Source organism: Phoca vitulina, unplaced genomic scaffold, assembly GCF_004348235.1.
Source record: "Phoca vitulina isolate PV1807 unplaced genomic scaffold, GSC_HSeal_1.0 scaffold6, whole genome shotgun sequence".
NCBI classification, from domain to species: Eukaryota; Metazoa; Chordata; class Mammalia; order Carnivora; family Phocidae; genus Phoca; species Phoca vitulina.
Window position 1 is genome coordinate 6,572,612 of NW_022589709.1, and position 27,585 is coordinate 6,600,196.

The window sequence follows — 27,585 nt, forward strand, 5'->3', positions numbered from 1 at the left end:
GGCTGCCTGCTCAGCATGCCCAGTTCTCCTCCTTCCTCCATTCTCCTTATTCAGGGAATAGGCTGACTATGAAAACAGCCATGTAAAAGTGCTAAGAAAACCCACATCAGTTCAGAAAACCTATATCAGTATCTTGGTCAAACTAGCCCCTTACATACAAATACGAATGGACTACCAAGATCAGTAGACTTACAAGAAAAACCATCAGCATAAAAAAGGACCACAATAAATAAACATACATCATCACAAAAGGAAATAGAAAGATGAAGAGAGCAGAAGAAAACTTGCAAAATAATTTAAAATGGTATCCTTAAATTAAAAAGGACATTCCATAAGAAAACAAGTGACTATGGAAAAATGAGTAATCAAAGAATAAGAAAGAGTTCTTAGAAATTGAAAACAGGATGGCCAAAATAGAATACTTACTAGTAATAATTTCTTTAGAATAAAATAAATATTAGTAATCTGGAAGATAAAAATCTACCAATTTTATTTCAGAGCCATGGCAGATAAATGTGAGAGACCCCAGGTCTATCTGTGGGAATTCCAGATGGAGAAAATAGAGTCTGCAGAAAGAGAAAATCAAAAATGTGAATAAAAAATAAGGTTTCTCTTTGGGGGAAACAAAAAGCTTTAGATGGAAAGGGTTCAATATTCTCATTTTTCACACTCAATATTAGAGTGTACCCTTTATATCTAAGTCACTTCTTCACTTTCTCATAAGGGAAGAACTGAAAGAACAGAAGTCCTAAAGTCCAGACACACAAGATCACAAGTATTATCTTCACAAGGTGCCAGAGTTTCTAAATACATACCCGGCACTTGTTTATTGTGAAAAGGTAATAATAATTGTTAAACAGTGATCATATTCCAACCAAGTATCACACAGCAAGGAGGGGAAAACAAATCCTCCTCTTCCACACTGCTAGATACAATTCAAGAAAATACCAAAATGGCACAATGATGCAAATTAAACTTGCATGCAGTAACACCACAGAGCATTTGCAATGCTCTTTGATTTTCTCTAGATAAATGATTATGACTACGTCCCACTGGAATATCACAGGAATATTTTTCTAACTTGAATAATTCTAGGATCACCTGAAATACTTAGTAGTGTCATGATTTAACATTACCAACCCCGCCCCCCCCACACACAGACACATGCGCACATACATTCTCTTCTGCTGTGATGATTCTTAAAACCTTAATGAGATCAAAACCCTCAAGGGAGTTCTAAATTTTTTAGAAAGGCAGGAAAATGTGGGGGTCTTAGTCTTAATCCTCATACACCCAATGGTAAGAGGTACTCCTATGAGGAAACTCTGAGAATAGAAAGATTGCTAGCTAAATAACAACAGACCATCAGCAAAACACACATAGAATCTACTTAAAATCTTAGCCAGCATGCGATTTTCATCTTTTCCTAAATAGCATTGCTTCCAGATGTATATGCATATGGGATCTGCATCTTCACAGAAACCAGTGTTCACCTAATTGTCCTTTAACTAAAGTTCTACATATTTTTGCTGGTGCCAAGTAACCATCAAACCAGAGCTCCTTAGAAATCATATAATCCCATCACTTGCCCAGTGCAAAAATTCCCTTTTTTCCAGAAAATGGTCTACAGCATTCAATAACCTGCTGGATTTTCACCAGCTTTAACTGCTATGAACTTTTTTTTTTTAATATTTCAGTCCAAAATTGCCTTTTGGCATCATTTGTCATTAGCCTAGTTTTGCCCTTAGAGCAGACACAGTCTGCTCTCTTAATAGGAAATGCTGTAAGTTTTTGAAAAGAGTTATCCCATTCAAATACTGCCACTCTCCCTGGGTTTCTGTTCCTCAAGGTAAATGTACTGGTAAATTTCTTCTATTGGTTCATCATACTCCATGGTTTACCTATCATTCATATTTTGTTTATTCTGACTGCTAAATATTCCTCTTAAAACATTGGGACTCTAATTGAGCACAATATTCCAGTTGAAATTGATAATTATAACAATAGTGGTAATAAAGATAACAGCTGCTATCTATGGAAATATCAGTACCAAGCACTGCACAAAGATCTCTGTCCTGACTATCTCGTTAACTTTACGGTATTTGCAGTATTGTAGAGATGAGAAACCATAGCTTGAAAAGCTGAGTGACCTGCTTGGTTAGCTTGAGAAATCAATACCAGAAAGCTACCTGTATTCAATAAATGTCCTCTCATCCACTATACGCATTAACTCAGAATCAGGTATTTTGAATCTAATGACATACTTTAAGGTACAATCAATTTTCACATTAGGAGTGGAAGAAATTCTCCTTTCCTCTAAGTTCTTAAAAATCCTATATGTATATTTACTAAAATATTGACCAGTACATAGCATAAACTATATCCAAAATATATTAACCCGTGACACAGTAAATATGGATTCAATACCTTAATCTGTTTACGTGTGTCAATCTATATTGACTTCTTCTTTAATAAGGATTATTTTAAATAAAGTTGTTGAAAGAAAATAGAGCCTTTATTCCATCAATAACCTAACAGCAAGTTGTTTTATATAATATCCAAACTGGAATTCAGTAAGACAACCACAGGCACATTTCTATTTCCTCCTTTCCTAAAGCATGGTGAGTATCTCCAGGAAGAAGAGAGACCTGTGCCAACACACTCTCACACACTCATAGGCACATTTGCTACATTGATTGCAGAGACTTGAGATGGTCAGCAGGTGATGACTTCCTTCTCTGGTCAGTTTAAAACATTAGTAAAATCACAAATGAATTATATTTTAAAATGGACCATACTTCCATTTTGTCTAAGTACAGGTGTCAAAGAGCTTTTAAATCTCCCTCTTTGGATTCTGAAGCTAGCTATTAATTCCTTTTCCCTGTGACAGAAGTAGAAGAAATTAATTTGCACTTCACACTGTAGGCACAGCTGACTGAGACATTCTGTGAGTAAGTAGACAGCCCTGCAGATAATGAGACTTTACTCAGAACGTAAAAACAAGAGCTGGAATAAGATCTACAAGAGTTGAGAAGGTCGATGTTTTGAGCCTCTCTTTGGCTGGATTTACTAGATCACATAGTTTGGTCAAATCTGTGGTAGTACGGGCATCTTTAAATATAATAAAATCAGTGCTATAATAATAATAATTAATTACCAAAGTTACTGCTCGTTAGGTATCTACCATGGACCAAGCAAAGTGCTTATCTTCTTTATTAGTTCATTTAATCTCCAAACAACCTGATGTGGTAGGTATTATTATTCCCATTTTATGTATGAGGAAACTGAGGCATGGATAAATCAGGTGACTTCCCTGACACAGTGTAGGTAATCAGTGACTGTGAGAGGCCAGCAACAACTGGTTTCTGATGCTGCCTCAAGGGCAGTGTGGGATTTTTTTGGGGGGGGATCCTAAAAAGAGATGGCTGACTGGCCATCCCAGTGAACACTTGGCAAAGCCATGTGAAGTTGTCTATGAAAGAGTTGCTGGGAAAGTTCCATACTCTCTAATTTGCTATAGGTTGCACCAAGGCTGAGACTGATGGAAAAACCAACAATACTGAAAATAAGAGCATTAACCTTATTCTCTGAGACACTGAGGCTGTCCAGTCCAAGTCACCCAGAGATGGGCTGAGAAAAAGCACACCAACAAATGAGGAAGAAAAGAGAAACCTTTGGGTTTTTGGAAATGTGAGCAGCCTGTCAATAGATCTAGTTGAGAGAATTCCACACTCCTTTCACACAAGTGTTCACATGCCCCAAGTGGGGAACCTGGAAATGGGGTTTAAGAGTATCTTACCCTTCTAAGGAGGGGAGAGAGGCCATGTAGCTGATACTGATATTGAGCAGCTAACCTAGCTCAGAATATAAGAGATTAGCCCTCTAACAATTCCCATTTCAAAGATACATAATATTCTCCTTGCCCCCTTTGCACTATTTTCCATTTCTGGGTGGAACATATTAAATAGCCTTGCAATAAGCTCAATCCTAATAGTCCCTCACTCAGAATCAAGTTATATTATTTTCTCTGACATTAAACAAATATACTAATTGCTGACATAGAGACAAGGTAATAATGATTTAGTAACGCCACTACTAAGGCCATTTGCATTTGAAAGAGGTAGGGAGGAAGGGCAGTAAGGAGGGGAAGGAGGGAGAGAAGAAGAAAAGTAAGGAGAAGGAAGATAGAGGCAAAGAGGGAGGGGAGAGGGTGAAGGAGAGGGAGAAGGAAAATAAATGAATGTCTAGATTTTGCTTAACAGAAAGAAATGGTTAAATAAGGTCAAATGTCAGACATGAACTTCAGAGCTACTTGTTTAAGGGACAGGATCCTAAATTCATTTCAGTAAGCTTAACTAGTTAACTACCTCCTTATAATAGCAAGACCTGCACATCATATACACTATTAATATAACACCATATTTCATTATCATTCATATTCATTCATATAGCAATGATTTACTGTCTGGCTAAATATGAATAAGTTCCAATTTTTTGTAAGTATAGGATATTTTCTTGGTTTCTACAATAGGGATCTTCTTATTAATCTGGTCCCTATAAAATCAGTGGCTTTAAAAGTTAAGCCAGCTATCAATTACTACATCAGCACAGAGCCATTATTCCACTCAGTGGCTGCATGATCTTGGGCAAATCACTTTACCTCTTTGAGTCTGTTTCCTTAGATGTAAAGACAGGAATATTAATACCTAACTATAAACTTTTAGCTAAAAATGCTCACAAAAGACAAAGAAGGTCATTATATAATGATAAAGGGGTAAATTAATCAAAAAGATATAACAATCATAAACATTTATCCAACATTGGAGCACCCTAATATATAAAGAAACTACTAACAGAACTAAAAGAAGAGATAAACGGAATACAGTAAGAGTTGGGGACTTTAATAACGCACTCTCAACAATGTCTAGATCATCCAGACAGACAATCAATAAGGAAACAGCAGATTTGAACAACACTACAAACCAAATGGACCAAACAGACATACGGAATATTCCATCCAACGGCAATAGGATACATATTTTCCTCAAGCATGCACAGAACATTTTCTAGGATAGATCATATGTTAGGCCACAAAATAAGTCAAAAAATTCAAGAAGACACAAATTATATCAAGGGTCTTTTCTGACCACAAAGGTATGAAACTAGAAATCAGTAACAATAGGAAAGATGGAAAATGCAAAAATGTATGGAAATAAAACAACCCTGAACCACCAATGATTAAAAAAAGAAATAAAAAGGGAAACAAAAAAAAATCTTAAGACAAATGAAATGGAAACAACATATCAAAACTTATGGGATGCAGCAAAAGCAGTTCTGAGAGGAAAGTTTATAGTTACAAACACATGTATCAAGATAAAAGAAAGATCTCAGATAAACAACCTAACATTATATCTCAAGAAACTTAGAAAAGAACAAACTAAGCCCAAAGTTAGCAGAAAGAATGAAATAATAAAGATTAGAGCAGAAATAAATGAAATAGAAACAAAAGCAATGAAAAGACAAAAGTATAAAAGAAAAAATTAAAATTCAGAGTTCATTCTCTAAAAAGATAAACAAGATTGATAAATCTTTAGCTGGACTAACCAAAAAAAAAAAAAAAAAAAAAAAAAAGTGAGCCCAAAGAGATAAAATTATAAATGAAAGAGAAGACATTACAACTGATACCACAGAAATACAAAGGATCAAAGTGACTACCATGAAGAATCATATGCCAATAAATTAGAAGAAATTAGACAACCTAGAAGAAATTAATAAATACCTAGAAACATACAATCTATGAAGACTGATTCATGAAGAACTAGAAAATATGAACAGACCAATAACAAGTAAGGAGATTGAATCAGTTCTCAAAAACTTCTCAACAAAGAAAAGCCCAGAACCAGGTTTAATAAAGATTAATGTCAATCCTTCTCAAACTCTTCTAAAAAGTTGAAGAGGAAGGAATGCTCTCAAACTCATTTTACAAGGTCAATATTACCTGGACACCAAAGTCAGATAAGAATACTGCAAGAAAATTACAGGCTAATACACCTGATACATATAGATACAAAAATTCTCAACAAAATTTTTCTCAGCAAAACAAATTCAACAGTACATTAAAAAAATCATATACCATAAGCAAGTGGGATTTGTCCCTGGGATGTAGGGGTGGTTCACTATACGTAGATCAATAAATGTGATACATCAAATTAATAAAATCATCTCAATAGATGTAGAAAAAGCATTTGACAAAATCTAACAACCTTTCATGATAGAAACTCTCGAAAAGTTTGGTATAGAAGGACTGTACTTCAACATAATAAAGGCTATATATGACAAATCCATAGCTAACATCATACTCAATGGTTAACGATTGAAAGTGTTTCCTCTAAGATCAGGAACAAGACAAGGGTACCCACTCTCAATGCTCCGGTTCAGCATAGTACTGAAAGTCCTAGCCAGAAAAATCAGACAAGAAAAAGAAATAAAAGATATCCAAATTGGTAAGGAAGAAGTAAAATTATTTCTGTTTGCAGATGACATAATCTTATATATAGAAAACCCTTAAAGACTGCGAAAAAGCTGTTAGAACTAATAAACAAATTCAGTAAAGTTGCAGGATACAAAATAAACATACAAAAATCAGTTGCATTTCTATATACAAACAATGAACTCTAAAAACAAAACAATCCCATTTAGAATAGCATCAAAAACAATAAAATAGTTAGGAATAAATTTAACCGAGGAGGTAAAAGATCTGTACAATGAAAAGTATAAGACACTGACGAAAGAAACTGAAGATATAAATAAATGGAAAGATAGTCTGTGTTCACAGATCAGAAGAATTAATATTATTTACATGTCTGTATTACCCAAAACTACCCATAGATTTAATGTATTCCTTATCTAAATTCCAATGTATTTTTACAGAAATAAAACAACAAACAATCCTAAAATTTGTATGGAACCACAAAAGACTTTGAATAGTTAAAGCAATCTTAAACAAGAATAACAAAGCTGGAGGCATCACACTTCCTGATTTCAAACTATACTGCAAAGCTATAGTAATCCAAACAGTATAGTACTGGCATAAAAACAGACACATAGACCAATGGAACAGAATCAAGCACCCAGAAATAAACTCTCACATATATGGTCAACTCATCCTTGACAAGGAAGCCAAGAATAAAATGGGAAAAAAATAGTCTCTTCAGCAAATGGTGTTGGGGAAACGATATATACTTGCAAAAGAATTTGTATCAGGGAAATATAAATCAAAACCATAATGAGATATTGCTTCATACTTTTTAGAATAGCTATTATCAAAAAGACAAGAGAACAAGTGCTAGCAAGGATGTGAAGAAAAGGGACTCTTGTGCACGGATGGTGAGGATGTAAATTGGTACAGACCCCATGGAAAACAGTATGAAAGTTTCTCAAAAAATTAAAAGTAGAACCATCTATCATCCAGCAATCCTTCTGGGTAAATATATGAAAGAAATGAAATCTCTGTCTCAAAGAGATACCTGCTCTTCCATGTTCATTGCAGAATTGTTTACAATAGCCAAGGCATAGAGACAACCTAAGTGTCCACTGATGGATGAGTAGGTAAAAAAAAAAAAAAAAAGTGATATATGTATACAATGGAATATTTAGTCATAAAGGAAATCCTGTCATTTGTGCCAACATAGATAAAACTTAAGGGAATTTTTTAAAAGATTTATTTATTTATTTATTTATTTATTTGCATGGGGGAAGGGCAGAGGGAGAGGAAGAGAGAGAACCTTAAGGAGACTCTGTGCTGAGCACGAACTCCGATGCGGGGCTCGATTTCAGGACCCTGAGATCATGATCTGAGCCGAAACCAAGAGTCGACCGCTCAACCGACTGAGCCACCCAGGCATCTCAAAACTTAAGGTAATTATACTAAGTGAAATAAGTCAGACAGAGAAGACCAATAATGTATGATCTTATTTATACGGAATCTAAAAATAAATACTGAAGTCATAGAAATAGAGAGTAACTTGGTGGATGCCAGGGGTGGGAGTATGGGGGAGATAGTTGAAGGTGGTTAAAGGGTTACAAATGTTCAGTTAAAAGATGAATAAGATCTGGGTGTCTACAGAATAGTGGTTATAGTTAACAACTCTGTATTGTATACTTGAAAGTTGCTAAGAGAGTAGATCATTTCTCAACACATACACACGCACACACACACACACAAGGTAACTGTGAAATAATGGATATGTTAAATAACCTTATTGTGGCAATCATTTCACCAAATATCTATCTATCTATCTATCTATCTATCTATCTATCTATCTATCTATATCTCAAATCATGGCATTGTACATCTTAAACTTATACAATGTTATATATATCAATTATATTTCAGTAAAGCTGGGGGAAAAAGTCTATTAACAGGGTAACTGTGAATTGAAATAAGAGATGTAAATGTCCCTTTATTAAAACTTAAACTTCTTGGGGCGCCTGGGTGGCTCAGTTGGTTAAGCGACTGCCTTCGGCTCAGGTCATGATCCTGGAGTCCCAGGATCGAGTCCCGCGTCGGGCTCCTTGCTCTGCGAGGAGTCTGCTTCTCCCTCTGACCCTCCCCCCCTCATGCTCTCTCTCTCTCTCTCAAATAAATAAATAAAATCTTTAAAAAAAAAAAAAAAACTTAAACTTCCTAGAAGTCTGAAGAATTATCATGTTAATTTTAAAATACTCATGTCAGAATTACAATTTAATTATGTTAAACACCTGGGTGTTGCCTGTGTCCTTAGGCATCAGTTCTTTAAAATAAAAAGGCCTTTTTTTTTTACTTACCTGAGGGGGTTGTAAACAGCTCAAATGGAATAAAATCAGTGAAAGTGCTTTAACTATGTGCAAAATTATGATTATTTAAAATTTCACTCAAATTTCATCATGAAAAATTCTCTTACCATAAAAAGTCAATATTAGTACATGGCAACCTACTTTAAAAAAAACAAACACATCCTTACACCAACAATTTGAAACAACCAAAGAATTTCGACTTTGAAGAACATTCTATACTTAAACTGTATCATAAGTTATGAAAATGCGAAGTTATCCCAAACATACTTACATAATCATCAAAATCCTATAAACCAATTTCATTAAATAGTTCTTTATTGTAAAGATCAAATGTGAAAATAATGGTGATTTGAGAACACAAATATGAAATCAAGTTCTTAAAAAAATGTATGTAAATTTAAGTATCCCTGGAAGATTTTTTTTTTTTTTAACGGGCAAAATACCAGCAATGTGCCATAAATGCTTGTATTTCTGCTCCGAGCAGTGACTTAGAGTTGGACCGCTTGTCACAGCTAGAGCTCCTCATAACAGCTGAGAGTATCCTATCTGCACAGCAGTCAATTCACTCATTATCTAGAATGCTGGATATAAAATCGTCAGCTTCCAATTGTTAGGTGGGATGAGCTACGAAAACATTGCAAAGAGCTGACAAAGAAAAGAGATTCACAATCCTATTCCATCTCAAATGACCTCCGTGTGTGACCTCCAAAAAGGAGACAGGTTATGAAATCAATGTTTTCGCCCACCCAACAGGGTAGGTGATTGAGTCATCAAGAAGGACGCTGAAACTGCGGCCCAGAAAAGCAAAAACACTGCAAAACAGGTCAGCACAGGAAAGAAAATAAACATGCACATATACACCAATCTTGCTCATCATATGGCCTTCAGCAAGAATATAAAATAAATTTTAGACACCGAAAATAGTCCCTCGAAACAAAAAACATTCCACCACGGGCGCCTGGGTGGATCAGTCGTTAAGCATCTGCCTTCGGCTCAGGTCATGATCCCAGGACCCTGGGATTGAGCCCTGCATCGGGCTCCCTGCTCCGTGGGTAGCCTGCTTTTTCCCTCTCCCACTGCCCCTGCTTGTGTTCCCTCTCTCGCTGTGTCTCTCTCTGTTAAATAAAATCTTTGGGAAAAAAAAAATCCACCAATCCACACTCTGTGAATTTTTTTTTTTAAGATTTTATTTATTTATTTGACAGAGAGACAGCGAGAGAGGGAACACAAGCAAGGGGAGTGTGAGAGGGAGAAGCAGGCTTCCCACTGAGCAGGGAGCCCCATGCGTGGCTCGATCCCAGGACCCTGGGATCATCACCTGAGCCAAAGGCAGACGCTTAACGACTAAGCCACCCAGGCGCCCCTCACACTCTTGTGAATGTTTTAACTGGTCCAGAGGCCACATTGATTTTGCAATTGCAGACGTTTATGAGAGGCAAAGACAATTGGGATTTCCTGTGTCACCCTGCCATCACCACCTATTTTCCCAACCATGTTGCAGCTCTATGCACCAATTCCATACTTAAATGCCTGGAATAGCGCTTGGTCTCCTTCCAGGGCCTTAGGGTCTTCCTTTTATTGCTAGATTATATCTTCCCTTATATATTTCTCCCAGGGATTTAGAGATGAGACTAAGAGGTTGGTAGCATCACTGAGGAAGGATACTATATCTCCCTCCACCAGATTTACTGTAGTAGCAGGACCTTTGCAGGACCTGTGGTCTGGACATGAACCAGAATAACCTTAAAGCAGAGTTCAGTCTAGCTGCATTCTTAGAAAAACTTACAGCTTTCAATTTCCAAGGTGCAGTTTTGTTCGTCCAGTGGGTACCGCCTTAGGTCCATCATGCAAGCAGCTGTGGTTGTGATTCTAGAAGAGAAATAGATATATACTGTTAGCTGGTCCATGGCTGGAGTTGGAAAAATTAAATCCAAGTATCAAAGATGGCAGAACTGGGCCTCTAGGAGACTGACTTAGCCAAAGTTCTAGCAAAAAAGGGTGCTACAGCTTTGGATAACCATTTTCCTTTATAAGCCTCAGGCTGACTTATTAAAAAAAAAAAAAAAAGACAGAACTAAATCAGTGTTTTCCCAAAGTGTGGTCCATTACCTACTTGAACCAAAATCACCTGGGAGTGTTTGTTAAACAGGAAGTTTCCATGCTTTGGAACGTCTTGGTATAGGGAAGGACGGTCCTGGGACTCTTTATTTTATAAGCATCACAGGTGATTAAGAATATCAACATAGATAATTCCTCTCCCACTCACATTTGTTTCCTCCTCCCTCAAATCTAATCTTCATTAAATCTTGGCTTTGATTCATCATTTTTGACATTTCCATGCATAGTGTAGTACTTTTCAACTGCTTTAATACAACATACAATCAGCCTTTCATCTATCGCCTGGTTTGCTCTGTGCTGAGCAATCTGATATTCTCATGACTTGTTAGAAAGCATCCTCCTATGGGCTGGCAGAGTTACTTATTTAGAACACCTGGCACCTTTATTATTTTATCAGAGAGATATGAATATGTCTCTTTAATGTCTTTATATTCGTCTATCATCATTTTTCAGTAATCTCTTATTGAAGACCTACTAAAAGGAGTCACAAAGCATATAGTCCTAAATGATTTGTTAATATGTATTTTCTGATCAATACAGCAGCATAATGTCATGAAAAACACAAGTTTTAGAACACAACAGACATAGGTATAAATTCTAATTCTGTCTCACTGACTGACATCAACATGGTTAATATCTCTTAACCAACCTTAGTTTCTTTATCTCTAAGAAGGGGATATTATTAACAATAATAATAATTACATAACAAGGTTTCTATAAGAATTAATAATTTATGTATAGAATGTAAAAGAGTACCTACATATAGCAGGTCCTTTACATCTGCTGAAAAAAACTAAGAGAAGAAATTGATATTGAATTTGACCAACTTTGGCTCCCTCTACTCTGAAGGGCACTTTACTATGAGTTTGGAATAGAGAAATATGATACAGCCCCAACTTGGGAGAAAGAGTCCCAGATAGATATTTTTCACTGAAAGGTTGGTCAGAGTTTACAAGTAATCTAAGTAGACCGAGCTTATGAAATTCCTCAGTTAGGTGTGCACGTCCCACTCCTCAGTTGTAGGATGGAAGTAAGTGATTAACTTAATGTAAGTAGTTCATGCCTCTTTAGTTTGATTACCGCTTCATTAAGGTTTGTGCTCTGTTAATTTTTGTTTTTCTTTTTCGCAATAAGTGAGTATCCTAGGGCTGATGTTCATCCCTGATTCCTTCCTTTCCTTCACCAAGAGTTAGCTACTTGGCCTTGGCTCCTTTTCATCTCTACTGCCTCCCTCAAAATCTATGGCTCCCACTGCCTCACCTCATGTTATTATGGTGGATTGGTCTCCTGGCCTCTCCATTTGCCTCCCAACTATCCATTATCCACACAGCCATCAGATCTTTAAAAACATAGATTGTATCACTCCTCTGCTTAATTAGTGGTTCTTCCAATAAAATCCAGAGTCTTGGCTGTGTCCTTCTGTGCCCTGAATAATCTGCCTCTTCCTTCCCAATATTATCTCCTACCAAGTCCTTACTTGCTATCTTCCAGTCTGCACATTTTTTCTTTCTGCTTCGAACATGTGTCTCCCTGATCTTCACAAGGCCTTCTCTTCTGATCCTTCAAGTCAAAAATCACCTCCTCTGAGAGGCTTTTCCCAAACAGCCCACCCAAAGTGACTGCCTTAACTAATGTTGCATCTTACCTGTTTATTTCCTTCAGGCAAGTATCACAATCTGAAATTATCTTGCTTTTTTTTTTCACTTTTAAAAATTTAAATTAGTTTCAGGTATATAACATAATGATTTAACAATTACTCAGCCATAAGAAAAGAATGAAATCTTGTCATTCATGACAACATGGATGGACCTAGCAGATATTATGCTAAGTGAAATAAGCCAGAGAAAGACAAATACCATATGATTTCAGTTCTATGTGGAATATAATAAACAAAGCAAATGAACAAACAAACAACAACAAAGAGAGAGAAACAAACTGGTGATTGCCAAAGGGGAGGGATTGGGGGATAGGTGAAGGGGATAAGAAGTAAAAACTTCTGCTTCTTTCTTTTCTTTTCTTTCTTTCTTTTTTTTTTTAGTACTATTTCTCTCAATAAAATGTAAGCTGTTTAGGGGCACAGACTTTGTTCTATTTATTGTAAGGCAATCAATAAACATCCATTGGATAAATACAAACATGAATTATAAAGAACAAGCAGTTCGTTTTTCTGATATAGATCTTTTATTTGGAGGACTATCTTATTGCATTGTTTCTCTTCTTTTATTCAACTTATATGTGCCTTAAGTTTTAGGGATTCTTCTTATATTTTTAACAGTAAATGAATTTTAATCCATTTAATTGACATTGCGTATATAGTACTAGAGTTTATCTTATCATCAAACTGATTGTTTTTGCTTTCAGTGGGACTTACCAAACACTTATATTTTACAAATTCTAAAAATTATATAAAAATTAACATTCACATTTAATTATTTACTTGGGGCTTAAAAATATCAACTTATTTTGGCTATGCAATATTTGACTGAATTTCTCACTGGTCCTTTTCTCTCTTCTTTCTTTCTCTTTCTTTCTTTCTTTCTTTCTTTCTTTCTTTCTTTCTTTCTTTCTTTCTTCCTTCCTTTCTTTTTCTTTCTTTCTTTTTTCTTCCTTTCTTTCTTTCTCTCTCTCTTCCTTCCTTTTCTTTCTTTCTCTCTTCCTTCCTTTTCTTTCTTTCTTTCTTTTCTTTTTCTTTCTTTCTACTTTTTTTTCATTTTTTTTTTTAAAGATTTTTTATTTTTCATTTGAGACAGAGAGATACAGAGAGAGAGAGAGAGCATGAGAAGGGGGAGAGGCAGAGGGAGAGGGAGAAGCAGACTCCCCGCTGAGCAGGGAGCCCGATGTGGGGCTCGATCCCAGGACCCTGGGATCATGACCTGAGCCGAAGGCAGATGCTTAACCATCTGAGCCACCCAGGCGCCCCAACTTTTTTTTTCATTTTTAACATGTAGTTAACAACCTGAATTGCTACTAACATACAAAAGCCTGTATTATGTAGAAGAGAAATTTTCAAAGAAAATAAAATAAGGTATATGATGGGTATACCAAAACTTCCATATTACTTTTGTAAAATAGCAGAAATAATCCCCATCTTGAGAAACTAGAGAAAATTAACTTCATCTGACAGAACGAACACAAAGGACCTTAAAGACACAAGGGCACACCTATGATAAAAAAAAGAAGCAAGAGCCATAAACAGATGCTCGACTGTGTAAGGGAAGTGAAGCTTGCAATAGCTACTACATAGGTTGTGGCTCACACTTTCTGCAGATACATATTCATGGCAACTAACATCTGTGAACTAGTGCTATAAACATGAGTGCTGTGAACAAGAAAAATAAACTGACTAAGGCTATTGCAGAAGAAATGAGTTTCTACCCATATTTAAAAAATAAAACAGATGAAAATGTTTTTGTCACATCAACATTTATATTTACACCAGTGTTTTAATTTTTAATGCTATGCTTCGTAAAACAAAGAAAAAAATACGTATAAATATTTTCTAGTCAATGCTTACAAGGCATTTGTGTCTCCTATTGGGTTAAAGCAGAAACTCTGTAGACAAAATAATCCCTGTGGAGTCCTGTTCATACAGACCAGAGCGAGTGAGCTGGGATGAATCACTTAGATCCTGTAATGCTTGGATGCTCCTGAACACCTGAAATAAAAACTTGTCATCCTAATTGGTTGTGAGATGATAAAAGCAAAAAGAGATCTGTAACTCATAAAATATTCTGTAACTTTTGTTATGACCACCTGCTAATGAGAAGATACAATGATAACTCATTTGATCAGTGGTTGGTATTTGGAAATATGCATATGTATATGTTTATATACATGAAGAAATGTAGAATACTCATACACCTATATTAAAAGCAAAGCTGAGCTACAAAATATGATGTAAATAACATCAAAACATATAAATGTGCAAAAAATTATGCCATGTATGTATATAGAATATATTCAACAGATTTTAATACAAGGTACAGACATGTGTAACAAACCTGCATCTTTGCTACATGATTTGTCAGATCAGGAACTACATCTGTTTTTGTTTTATTTGTATCTCAGCACTTTGGCATGTCTCTGGCATGTATCGCTAACCCAAGATTAAAATAGTAATAATAATAAAAAATAAAGAGAAGAAAGAAAGCAAGCAATGGTCATAAGCATTCTCAAACTGAGAATTTTGAAACAATTCTCTATATTAAGTGCCTCATTTAATTTACGTAAAAAATTCTAAAAGAATAGATTTATAGAAGAAGCTACTCAGAAATGAATCTTATTCAGAAAAGCTTAATGATCAACATCAAAATCTGTTCTTTGGAACTTTATGATTTATAGCAGTGTTAAGTTTCTCTAGGAATAAGTCAATACAACAAATATACTTAATGGGGTTTTCATGAACATGCCTTTCTCAATCCTGATAAACATCCCTAATGGGCCTTAAGTTACTCAACACTAATACTAGGAGTCTTTGAAGTGAAGCTACTAACTCATTATGCAGGTATCCTGATTAAATTTTAAGACGACTGTGAAATATATAGAGATAGCTTTGTCTTCAATTACAAGAAACAGTCAGTGATGCTTTCAGAATGTACCTCATTTACATGTAACAAATTTTCTCTAGTTACAAGTGGAAATATGCCTTTTTGGGGCTGAATACTATTGCATGATGAAAGCCACCTTTGGGGAATGTCAGTATTCTGACTGGGCTATTCCAAAGCCTAGATCTTTGGAGAAACTTTTTAATCCTTAGTCATTGGACCTTGTCAACCATAAAATACTGACACAGTGCAAGACAACTATATATATAACATACCCTAAAACAGTCACTAAAGGTACCTATAAAATCAGGAAATACAACAGCTATGCCAGCATTTTGCACCAAAGCCATAACAAATATTTTACAGTGTCATTACCTGAGACTTAATGATTCTACCGTATCATTCTGAGATTGAATATGATCAAAGGTAGTTATTAAGTAGTAATAACTGCCTTTGCCTCTCAGCCAATAGGAGATAACTCAAAATCATAATAAACGTGACATGTTTTGGCACTTTCAACAGACTTTTTCTTTTTTAAGATTTATTTATTTATTTGAGAAGGAGGAGAGGGAGAGCAAGGGGGAGAGGGAGAGGGTGGGGGAGAGTGAGTCTTAAGCAGACTGCATGCTGAACGTGGAGCCCAAAGCAAGGCTCAGTCTCACGACCCTGAGATCACGACCTGAGCTCCAACCAAGAGTCCCACGCTTAACCAACTGAACCACCCAGAGGCACCTCAACAGACTCCTCAAGATGGGCTTCAGGCACTAGAATATATGGTCAAACAAGTACCTTAACAGGTGAGAAGCTTGTTAGGATTTCAACAAGAGATGATAAGAAAGTGACTGAGGATTTCTACTTTGATTTCTTTATCTAGATAACCATCCAATTATTCTATGCACACAAAATTCTTTTTTTCAATATCTTTGTATTTTTTTTGAAAATCAGATGCCTATCTCCAACTATATTCAAAACATGTTATTTTAATTCACAGCATGCTTTCATTTTGTTCAAAATGTACATTTACTTAAAAGCACAACTTCCTCTAATTACAAAGGATAGGGGAATCCTATAGTATGAGTTGGCATCATTGTTAGAGAAAAATTAGGATGTTGAAAACAACCAATTATTAAAAAACATATATTGATATATATTTTTTCTGGCTGTTAAACAAACTAATTAAAGACTTCAGGTAGGGGTGGGGGAAGATCAATATACTAAATTTAAGCACGAGAGTACAAACTGAAATTTTGAAAAGTTCTTAAGAGCTCATCTGAGTCACTTCCCCAAAAAGTACTTTAAAAGATTTGCTTCTGTATCTCCAAGCAGATTTGTTTCTCACAACCACTTTAGTTGGGAAACTAATTTCTCACATATATCCCTCTTGTGATATGCTCTTGCATTTTGTAGAGTAGGTAGAGCATTGATACAAGACTTAAATGACTTCAGCTTTGCATTCTTGCTAATAATAAGCATAACTCATATTAACTGATCACTTACTGAGTTCCAGAGATAATCTAGTGTTGCTTAAATGTATCATCTCATTTAATATCAGTGTCCTGTTATTCTCATTTTATAGATAAGAAAATTGAGGCACAGAAAGGTAGAGTGTTTTTCTCCAATAGTCACACAGTGAGTGGTGGAGTTGGGATTTAAATCTAGGATGTTTGACTCCAGAGCCCACATACTTAACTACTATGCTATAACTAACTAGCTAGTTGACTTTGATAAAGTCATTTAGCTTCTCTGGGGAACTGGCCGATTTCTGAAATCCCAAATGAGCTCGGATATTCTGTAATCCTATGAAAATACATTACATGTTCTGTGACCCTGTATATTTTGTAATTGTGTTTTACCCACACATTCAAATGCTGTATTTCACAGCTGTTCATTCTGTTTTAGTCAATTATGTAGATTAGCCTACCCCAGACAAGCAAATACAGGCCTCTCCCCAAGGAGTCCTACTTAATATTCTCCCCTGATTGAAGGTCTCCCTCAGCATTTTTCTTCCAGCCTATGCTCTTGATTTACCTCCACAGAGTCCTGCTTAAATTAAAATCTCCAACACTCATGCATAATTGTTTTTAAAAGCCCTTTACAAGTCCTCATATAGAGTCACATGCGCTAGTATGCTCAACTTTGTAATCACCAAAAAAAGTAAGATTGCTAGCAATCATGTTCCCATTTGATAAATCATGCATTTGAGATTAGAGCTATTTGTACTCTTCTGCAGCTGTTTGGCCTTCTGTGACTCTTTGCTTTTCTGGAATCTTATCCTCTGTAAATATACTGTGACCATTTAAAGGCTACACAGGTTTCTGCTACAAGTCCAGGTGTTATTCTCAAAGACATTTCCTTAAATACCATGCCTGTAGAATCCAAACAGCAGTATCAAACAAAATCTCACTTTGCGAGTATGTAAATCCCACTCAATCAAAAATATTAATCCATATGGACATACAGTCCAAGTTTGTTTACCAAGATTTCCCACATTACAACCCTGATGGTCTCATCTGCAAAGTGTGTGCTTATCTCAGCAATGAGAACATGCTCACTTCTATGTCTTAAAGGAAGCCTGAGTCCCTGAGAACAAGTATCATTCTATTTTTTGACTCATAACCTAACTGAAATTTGATTTCAGATCAATGTAAGGGATTTAATTGAACCAGAGCCACTTACCAACTAGGAAGACATATAGCTGGGACGCAGATTATTTCAGCAGTGATTTGTTGTTGTTGTTGTTGTTTTTAATTTAAAACAATGCCCAGGTATGCCAGAAACTTTTTGTTGGATTCATTAAAATATATTTAAAATATTTAATTTTGATTTTTAACACATTAGAGTCATACCATTTCAGAATAAGTTAATCAGTTTTATTCTAGCCATGTATTTGTTTATTTTAACAAAGTAAGTGGTTCACGAATGCTGATTTATAGCTAGCCAGTGACAGGCCAAGGTTACAACCTCACGTGGGTCTGTTGCCACTTCTTCCAAATCCCATCCAGTATTATTTTAAAATATAAACTACACATGCTGGATGTCTTCCTTTGTCTCTCCAGCTCCACCCTCCACCCTTAATCACCACGTTCTGTGGCCTTACAGACTAGAATGTTTGGATTTCATAAACTGTCTCCCTGATTCTCTGGCTTCAGTTGGCTTTGGCCAATAGGGAGCAGACCAGGAGTTTAGAGGAGGGAGGAGAGTGAGACCAGAGGAACTGTTTCCTAGGCTCCATTCTTGTGAAACTTGTGTCCAGGTTCCCCCCAGCCCTGCTTTGTTCTCCCTCTTCATGTCTGGAACACCAGGGAGTGGATGGGCAATCTGCTGATCCTATCTCTGGGAGGGAGGAAGTGCTGTTCTCTTTGTAAACTTCCCTTTTAATACATTGCCTTCAAATTATCCCATTTTCAGGATGTGATCTGTTTTCTGTTGGGTTCTTGACTGATAAAATATATTGTAGAAATGTATTTAAAATCTGAGGTTTTTGAGTTAGGCTGTCAAAAAAATTAGAGGCATTCCATTCCTGGGTCCTTTGTCTTGGGATTTTAGGGATGAGGGGATGAAGTTTCCCTCTACCTTAAATGAATTTCCCCTTCTATGACTGCAGTCTCAGTTCATCCCAGCCCACCTAGGAAGCCTTCTCCCTCCACCTTAGCTAAAGTAGCCCTAACCCTCCTCCCCATTGGTCACTGTCATATCTCATTTTACTTCTTTCATTATACTTGTCATTATCTGAAATTATCCTGTGTATGCATTTGCTTGTTCATTATTTTCTGTCTCCCTAGGAGACTCAGAGTCTGTCTGAAGTTGGGTTTTCCAGTAGACCCTGAAGGATGCTCATCAGGCATCATCACCTATGAAAGAAAGGGATAAGAAGAAGGATTGGACACAAAAAATGTCAGCGCAGGATTCAGGCCCAATGACATGGAAGTTCTGGAGGGAATATTGCCATCAGAGTACCCAAATGAGCCTGAAATGGCCTTTAAACCATCTCCCTCCCCACCACTGCTACACACACACACACACACACACACACACACACACACTCCAATATCTGAGGGAAAACATACTCTATGAAAAGCTCAGAGAAACTTTTTTTTTGTAGTAGATCCAGCCTTTAATATGCCCTCACAATATATTTTCCTTGCAGTACATGGTTGCAACTGTGATGACCTTAATCAGTAAAGTAAAATAGGCTTTACTGAAGTAACAGTAACATAACTGCTGTTATGTTTTAAACATGAAAAATGGATTACAGAAAGCTGCCTCCTGTCACATACTGGCAACTCACCTTGTACTTCCAACTCCAACAAAATCCACAAACACTGCAGTCTCTGGCCTTTCTGCCACTCTGATCTCTGATGGTAAAGATTTCCAACTAATGGCAGTTTCACTATTTAAGAGTTAAGTCTTTTACATAAAATAGGCACCAGATATGTGGAAAAAATGCTTAACACCATTAGAAACCACAAATTTGTAGAAATACAAATTAAGCCATGATTATTATTGTTTGATAATCAGCAAAAATGTAAAGGAATTATTATATTCAGTACTATAGATTCTGCAGGGAAACAAACACTCTTATGCTGGTGGTAGAACTGTACGTAAATCAGTACAAACTTTCTCGATGGTAATTCGACAACACTAATCAAAACCCACCAAATGAGCAACCTTTGTTCCTGAAATTCCGCTTTAAGAAATTAATGTGAAAATAAAATCATGTAAAGCTATATACAAAGATGTTAATTACGACTTTAAACTGGGAAGAAATGGAAACATTTTATACTTATTAAGGATAACTTATAAGGATAATTAAATGCATTTTGATTTAATAACATGATGCAATAAAAAGCACTTTGAGAAGAGTGTGGACATAGAAAAGTGCTCTTGATTTTTTTCAGAGAAAAAAACATTAGAAAGCAGTTAAGTGCAATTTCATATTTATTTAAGGAGGTATATCGATGCACAATTAAATGACTAAAAGTATACTAAAATAAATAGTGGAAATGTATTTGGGTTTCATTTTCTCACATTTTCTGTAGTTTCACCATTTTTCTGATGAACGTATATTGCTTTTCTTTCTGAAAAATGTTATTAAGGTAAATTTTCCTTTCTGCTTTAGTCTTGACCAAGACTATTCATTATTACTCACTTACTCTATTTGCAGCAACATTTGTTCTGTATTGAGAACGTTTGATAATGCCTAGGATACTTGGATTCCATGGGTTGGAAGTGTTGGTCAGCATGCTAATTGTGTCAAATGTAGGCACTTCAATAAATTTCCTACACCATTAAAATGTTGGCAGAAATGTCATCATTTGATTATGGATTCTCAAGGTAGAAAGGATGATTAAATGATGTACAGATATACAAATACCTTTCTGATGAGTGAATTCCTTTCATAAGACCTCTATAATTATTGTTCTAACTTGAACCTCTCCAGTGACTTGGAACTCACTCTTTCTGAAAGGACCCTATTCCATCTTTGAAAAGCTATGATTACCAGAAAGTTTTTCTATATTTGACAGTAGTTTCAATTTCTTTAATTTAAATTGTTTATCCATATACTTTGCAGTTTTTTGTTTAGGGAGTGTTTTTATTTTACTTAGTGATTCATTAGAGTTTTTGATGTTATTTTATCATCAAAGCTATAAATCATTTACATTTTTGTTTCTTAAATTGTTTTATGTCTAGACAGTCCCTCTCCATCCTAAGATGAGATAAAGTTTTTATTGTATTTCTGTTTTATGGTTTCAAATTTTATAGTAATTCTTAAGTCCATCTGGAATTGATATTGATATATTGTGTGTACCAAGGACATACCTAACATTTTTCATGGAAACAATGGGCTATGATTTTTTGACCAGCAAATTATCATTTTTTTAATGTAATAAATGGTGAGAATATGGATAAACTGGGATTCTCATAATTGCTGGTAAAAACATAAATTGATTCAACCTTTATAAAGGGCAGTTTGGTTATCAGATACTGGCCAGTAGTTTTGCTTTTGGAAATTTATTGGGGGAAACAGAGAAGGGACAAAGAAGCATGTACAAGGATATTCATCCTTGCATGGCACGTGAGGAGTGGAGAACATGGTGTTTGGTAAACTGATGGTATAAAATTCATACACATGAACACAGACATCAAGAATAGACACCTTGGAAATGAGCAGTCTTGAGCTCAGGTCCTGATTCTGCCTTTTGCTGTGTGACCTTGAGCCAACATATGAAGAGGAACTTCTACAATGCAAAAGGTCCTTCTGAACTCTGGACAATTATTTATTCAGAATTCTATGGAAGCATGACTCTGAGAATCTCACCAAAAAGCACTTAAGACTAACTTTTTTTTGACTTGTGGAAACCATTTTATTTAACCAGAGATGTTTAGTTACTTAGCACGGAGTTTTGAAGTGAGTGTGGGGGGTGACGAATGCAGGTCACAACAACTAAAAACTGAAATTCAGAGAGCCCCATACAACTAAAGATTGATTAAAACAAAACAAAAAAGGGGCGCCTTGGTGGCTCAGTCAGTTAAGCATCTGACTTCAGCTCAGGTCATGATCTCAGAGTCCTGGGATCCAGCCCCGCATCAGGCTCCCTGCTCAGCAAGGAGTCTGCTTGTCTCTCTCCCTCTGACCCTCCCCCTGCTGGTGTGCTCACACAAGCCCTTTCTCTCTCTCTCAAATAAATAAATAAAATCTTTAAATTAAAAAAATTAGAGGCTAAATTGGAAAAAGGTGTATTTGAAAAATCCCTACTAAAACACATCTATAATGTGTTTGAAAACACAAGAGGAAAAGAAAAAAAAATAACGCCTCGTACCCAAATGATGGCACACTTTCTTAAGAAGTTTAGTTGACAAAATAAACAGTTAAAGCAGAATAAAGTGGTTCATAATTTTTAAAATGGAGTCATTTTAAAGGAGGATTTCAAAGAAACAGAAAAGACTCACAAAAAAGCATAAACACATTAAAATGACAATTTACAATAAAAATTACTCAAATATTATTATAGCACATTGCAAAAAGGCAAGAATGAAAACAAGCACATTCAATTCTGGGATGAAAAATGAAAATTTATAACAGAAGCTATTGTAAGGGAAAAGGTGTGTAGCACTGTTTTTATATGGACAATTTCATTTCACCAAAGCTGGAGAGGGAAAAAAAGCTGGAAGAATGAGAGAATGGACAACTAAGTTAAAGAATACCTACAGTGTCAATATTTTGTCTAAATTGCTGTACTGGTCTCTGTCTGTTTCTCTCTCTAGGAAAAAAAAAAGAATATGACAAAATAGCTTCATAATTCAGTGAAATGTTACTGGGTATTAAAACCTGAAAATTAATTGTTTAGCAAATGGCTGGATGAGCTCTGCTGTTCCAGCTGGAGAAGAGAGAGCAGACTGATAGATATAATAACAGCCTCTATTTATATGGAGGGCTCAAGGGAGTGATGATCTGCTGTTCACATTTTCTCCTATGGACCAAACGGAAGCTATGGTAATAAATTCTATCATGAAGGACGTGGAAGATTTAGGTTAAATAGAAAGATGACTTGGCTGGTCATGAGGGCTATAAAATAATGAAATGGCTTCCCAGGGTAGATGGTAGATTTCCCTTTCTGAAGATGTGTAAAGAATAGGCTCATCTGTCAGGGTGATGAAGGCAGGGGCTAACCATGGCACAAGGAAAGTCTCAGTGACGGGCTGTACTTTCTGGTTCACTAAAGCAGTGTCTATCTTTAATTTTCAGCTACCAAAGCAAATGCCGAAATCCTTTGCAGCTTCAGCACACCTTTGCTAATTTGGCTTGTAATGGATTTTAGCTTAATAAAACAGACAATAACTTGAGGACTCACTAAATGTAATTAAATAATTAAAGAGTTGTAATACAGTCTATAAATGTTAAAGTATTTCAATGCATGCTTAATGACAACAAAGGCTAGGTAAAGATATATTTCTGTCAAGTAATCATTAACAAAACCATTCAAGACTATCTTTACAGCACTGGGATGCAAATGTGTTAATTATGAGTAATTTGTATTATAAATTCCCAATAAGGAAGATGATTGGAATGTGAAGCATCCATTGCAGAGAAAATGAACTATCAGCTAGGTGATGGAGAATATATAAGATTTTCCTAGACAGAATGTATCTGGGAAGATTTTCTCATCAGCATGGCACAGTGTGAGCACATGGTCAGAGCTAGGACATATGGGTGAAATGAATAGAGAAACTTGCGTGGTAAACAAATTTGTTGAGATTCATACCTGTTTGAGAGGCTGGATGTAGTGGTTGACCTTACATTCCAGGCAACTTAGTGTATATTTTATCCACTGAAAATTGTAGAACATGGTATGATAGAATATGAAACAAAGTGATAAAATTATGAGATACTTAAATCTGATTGATGAGTCACACACTCAGACACCTAGAGGGTCCAGTATGGCCTCTGTAGTATGTGGCGTAGGCTCAACATGAAACAATTGGAAACGGTGAGGACTAGGGTGAACTGGAGAAAACATACCCTGTCTGAGCAAAGTATATATTTCTCAGCTCTAGCTGATTGTTACTTTGTGGGAAATAAGGCCCAATGTCTCCGATCTTTAGATTTTTAAATAAATAATTAGAAAACATAAATTTTAAAATGAGATGTCCTAATTTTTTAAAGTACTGTGTTGGTCAAATAAAACACCTCCATGAATTGGATATGTCCTAAGGGCCGATAGTAGGCATCTCTTGATATAATCTGTAATTTTACGAATGAAGAATGCAAGTTTCTGAGACATTAAGTGATCCACCCTAATTGACACAGAGAGTGAGTTAGAGGCACCACTGGGATCTGAGCCAATGGTAATTTTATCCAAAGTTAAACTAAAACTCACTGGGGGCCCGGCTTTATTCCAGTCAGTATGGAACCATGTGGGCACTTACCCAGAGCCAGGACATCTCTGACGTTTCAGGGAAATGTCCATTGTACTAATACAGGTCTTTAAGTTCAAGATTATTTTTCATTACAGTCTTAAGGTAAACAATGTAGCAGATGAACACAGGTCAAAATAAAATTTAAAAAAGCAAGTATAAGCATTGGTTCTCTTTTCTTGGTATTAGTGTAATAGAGAAGAAAGAACATGTCCGTCCGGGGGAGTCATCTGGTCCTGTGTTTATCATTTCCTAGTCATGTCACTTGAGGAGGTTAGTTTGCTTGTTTTTAAAATGGGGCGCCTGGGTGGCTCAGTCGTTGGTGTCTGCCTTCGGCTTGGGTCGTGATCCCGGGGTCCTGGGATCGAGCCCCGCGTTGGGCTCCCTGCTCTGCGGGAAGCCTGCTTCTCCCTCTCCCACTCCCCCTGCTTGTGTTCCCTCTCTCCCTGTGTCTCTCTCTGTCAAATAAATAAACTCTTTAAAAAAATAAAATAAAATAAAATAAAATGGGAATAATGATGCCTAGCATGTAGGGTTGCTGGAGGATAACATGGAACTCGATAACTTGATGGCATGTTATCACAACATTTGAGTGGTAATGTCATAAAACTTGGTTTTCAAACATTGATTTAGAAAGTCAAGGAAAGAATGAATAATTTAAGAATCAGGAAAGCATGTTCTGATGTGAGCACTTATAGTTAAGTTCCCTAGGAAGTGTAATTTAAAACAGCAATGATAACAACCAATTAAATTACTAATAAACTGCTCTACCATTCATATAATATAGATGAGTGAAAAATTCAGACATTGTTTAAGCAGAAATAAGGATGGGTTACACATGGTATTGTTATTAAGATTAATTGCTTTTATAATGTATTACAAGATAGAATAATTGTGAGTTAAAGCCAATTTTCATAGTTAAAGAAATGAGCTGAGGTACTGTAAATCTTCAAGAAAATGGATGAGTTGGGGAAATAAGCAAGCTTTGTAATAGAACAGAAATCTCCTGCATTTACAATTGTGACTCCAAAGGACACAGAATTAGCATTTTTGGAAAAGAGATGGGATAATATTTGGAATCAGTCTTGGATTTCAATCTGGACCTGGCATTTCCAGCTCTGTGACATTGGGGATATTATTAATCCCTCTCGCAGTTTGCTTTTCTGTAACTTGTGGATAAAAATGTCTATTTTATAACAATGCTATGAGAAATCAAGCAAATAATGTCTATGAATCACTTAGAGCAATTACTTGCAAATCCTCCGTGTTAGGTAGATGGTAACTGCTCTTATCAACACTATTATAATCTATTTTAAGACTCTGAGTGAGGTCAAGGGGGAATAGAATATTTTTTTAAGATTTTATTTGTTTATTTGAGAGAAAGAGAGAATGGTGGGGAGAGCGGGGGATGGAGAGGGAGAGAATTCCAAGCAGAATCCAAGCTGAGTGCAGATGCTGGGCTTGATCTCACAACCTTGAGATCATGACCTGAGCTGAAACCAAGAGTTGGAGGCTTAACTGACTGAGCCACCCAAGCACCCCTAGAATATTTTTTAAAAAAGAAAAAGGAGTAGTTAAAAATACTATTGCAAAAAATATTACAATTAATGCTTTGAAACATGGATAATATGAATTTTTATATTAAAAGTAATATGACTTATGTCAAATCTAGAATGGCAAATTCATATTTATGCCTTTGTTTTACATAATTGACAGGAATGCTCTGTCAAACAGCCACTTTCATGACAGCAGGAAACACATTATTATACCTTTTATGTTTGTCCTAATAATCAGTAAAATATCCCACAAAAACAATGTAAGAAAAGCACTTGATAAAGAATAGTTTCTAGATTTCCTCTGCATGATTTTTATACTTCTTTCTCTAATAATGACTTTTTTTAAATAATTTTTTTAACGATTTTATTTATTTACCTTAGAGATAGGGAGAGCACACGCATGCAAGCAGAGGGAGGAGCAGAGGCAGAAGGAGAGTGAGAGACAATTTCCAGTAGACTCCGTGCTGAACACAGAGCCCAACATAGCACTCGATCCCACAACCCTGAAATCATGACCTGAGCCAAAACCAAGAGTCGGACACCCAACCATTGAGCCACCCAGGCACCCCTCTAATAATGGCTTTTTTTAAAAGAAGAAACACAAAGCAGTAAGAAATACAGCACTTCCAACCTTAGGTTCATTTAAAAATAAATACCTAAGATTAGTAATTTCTTGAGGTGATTGTTCAATCAATTTTCTCATTCTGGAAAATACTATTTTATATTTAAAGCATAATTAATGTAATCTTTGAATTCCATAGATTTTGAACTGGTACCATTTATAGGAATAGTGTTCATTAAATACAAAATGTTAACTAAAGATTTTGGGAGTATCTATCTGAAGAACTGGGCCAGGCACTCCGATAAGGGAACAAGTTATATACAGAATAATACTCTCTAGGGACCAAGCTATCGGACCACATGATGAATTTGGCCAACCAGTTCTTTCTTTTTTTTTTTAATTAAATTAAATTGAATTGAATTTTAATTCCAGTACAGTTAACAACAGTGTTAAATTAGTTTCAGATATATAGTGATTCAACAATTCCATATATTATTCAGTGCTCGTCAAGATAAGTGTACTCTTAATCCCCTTCACCTAGTCCACCCATCCCCCATCCACCTCCTTTCTGGTAACCATCTGTTTGTTCTCTATAGTTAACAGTCTGTTTCTTGGTTTGTCACTCTCTTTTTATCCCTCTTTGCTCATTTCTTTGTTTCTTAAATTCCACATATGAATGAAATCCCATGGTATTTATCTTTCTCTGACTGACTCTTTTTGCTTGGTATTATACTCTCTAGCTCCATCCATGTCATTGCAAATGGCAAGATTTCTTTCTTTTTTTAATGACTGAATAATGCTCATATATATATATATATATATATATATTATATATAGCAATATATATAATATATATATAGAACTGGTACCATTTATAGGACTAGTGTTCATTAAATACAAAATGTTAACTAAAGATTTTGGGAGTGTTTTATCCATCTGAGGAACCTGGCCCAGTGTGTATATATATATATATATATATATATTGACTGTCCCGCATTGGGCTCCCCGCTCAGTGGGGAGCCTCCTTCTCCCTCTGCCTGCCGTTCCCCCTGCT

The 27,585-nt window shown here is 35.8% G+C and overlaps 1 protein-coding gene across 3 annotated transcripts in view; it reads right to left on the reverse strand.

The window, feature by feature from the left end:
* GABRB2 (gamma-aminobutyric acid type A receptor subunit beta2) overlaps positions 1-27,585 on the reverse strand; it is a 240,098-nt gene that overhangs the window by 115,225 nt on the left and 97,288 nt on the right. For all 3 annotated transcript variants that reach the window (XM_032403666.1, XM_032403668.1, XM_032403667.1), the window contains exon 6: positions 10,622-10,704. In XM_032403666.1, the coding sequence (XP_032259557.1) occupies positions 10,622-10,704 (83 nt within the window). The remainder of the gene's footprint in view (positions 1-10,621; positions 10,705-27,585) is intronic.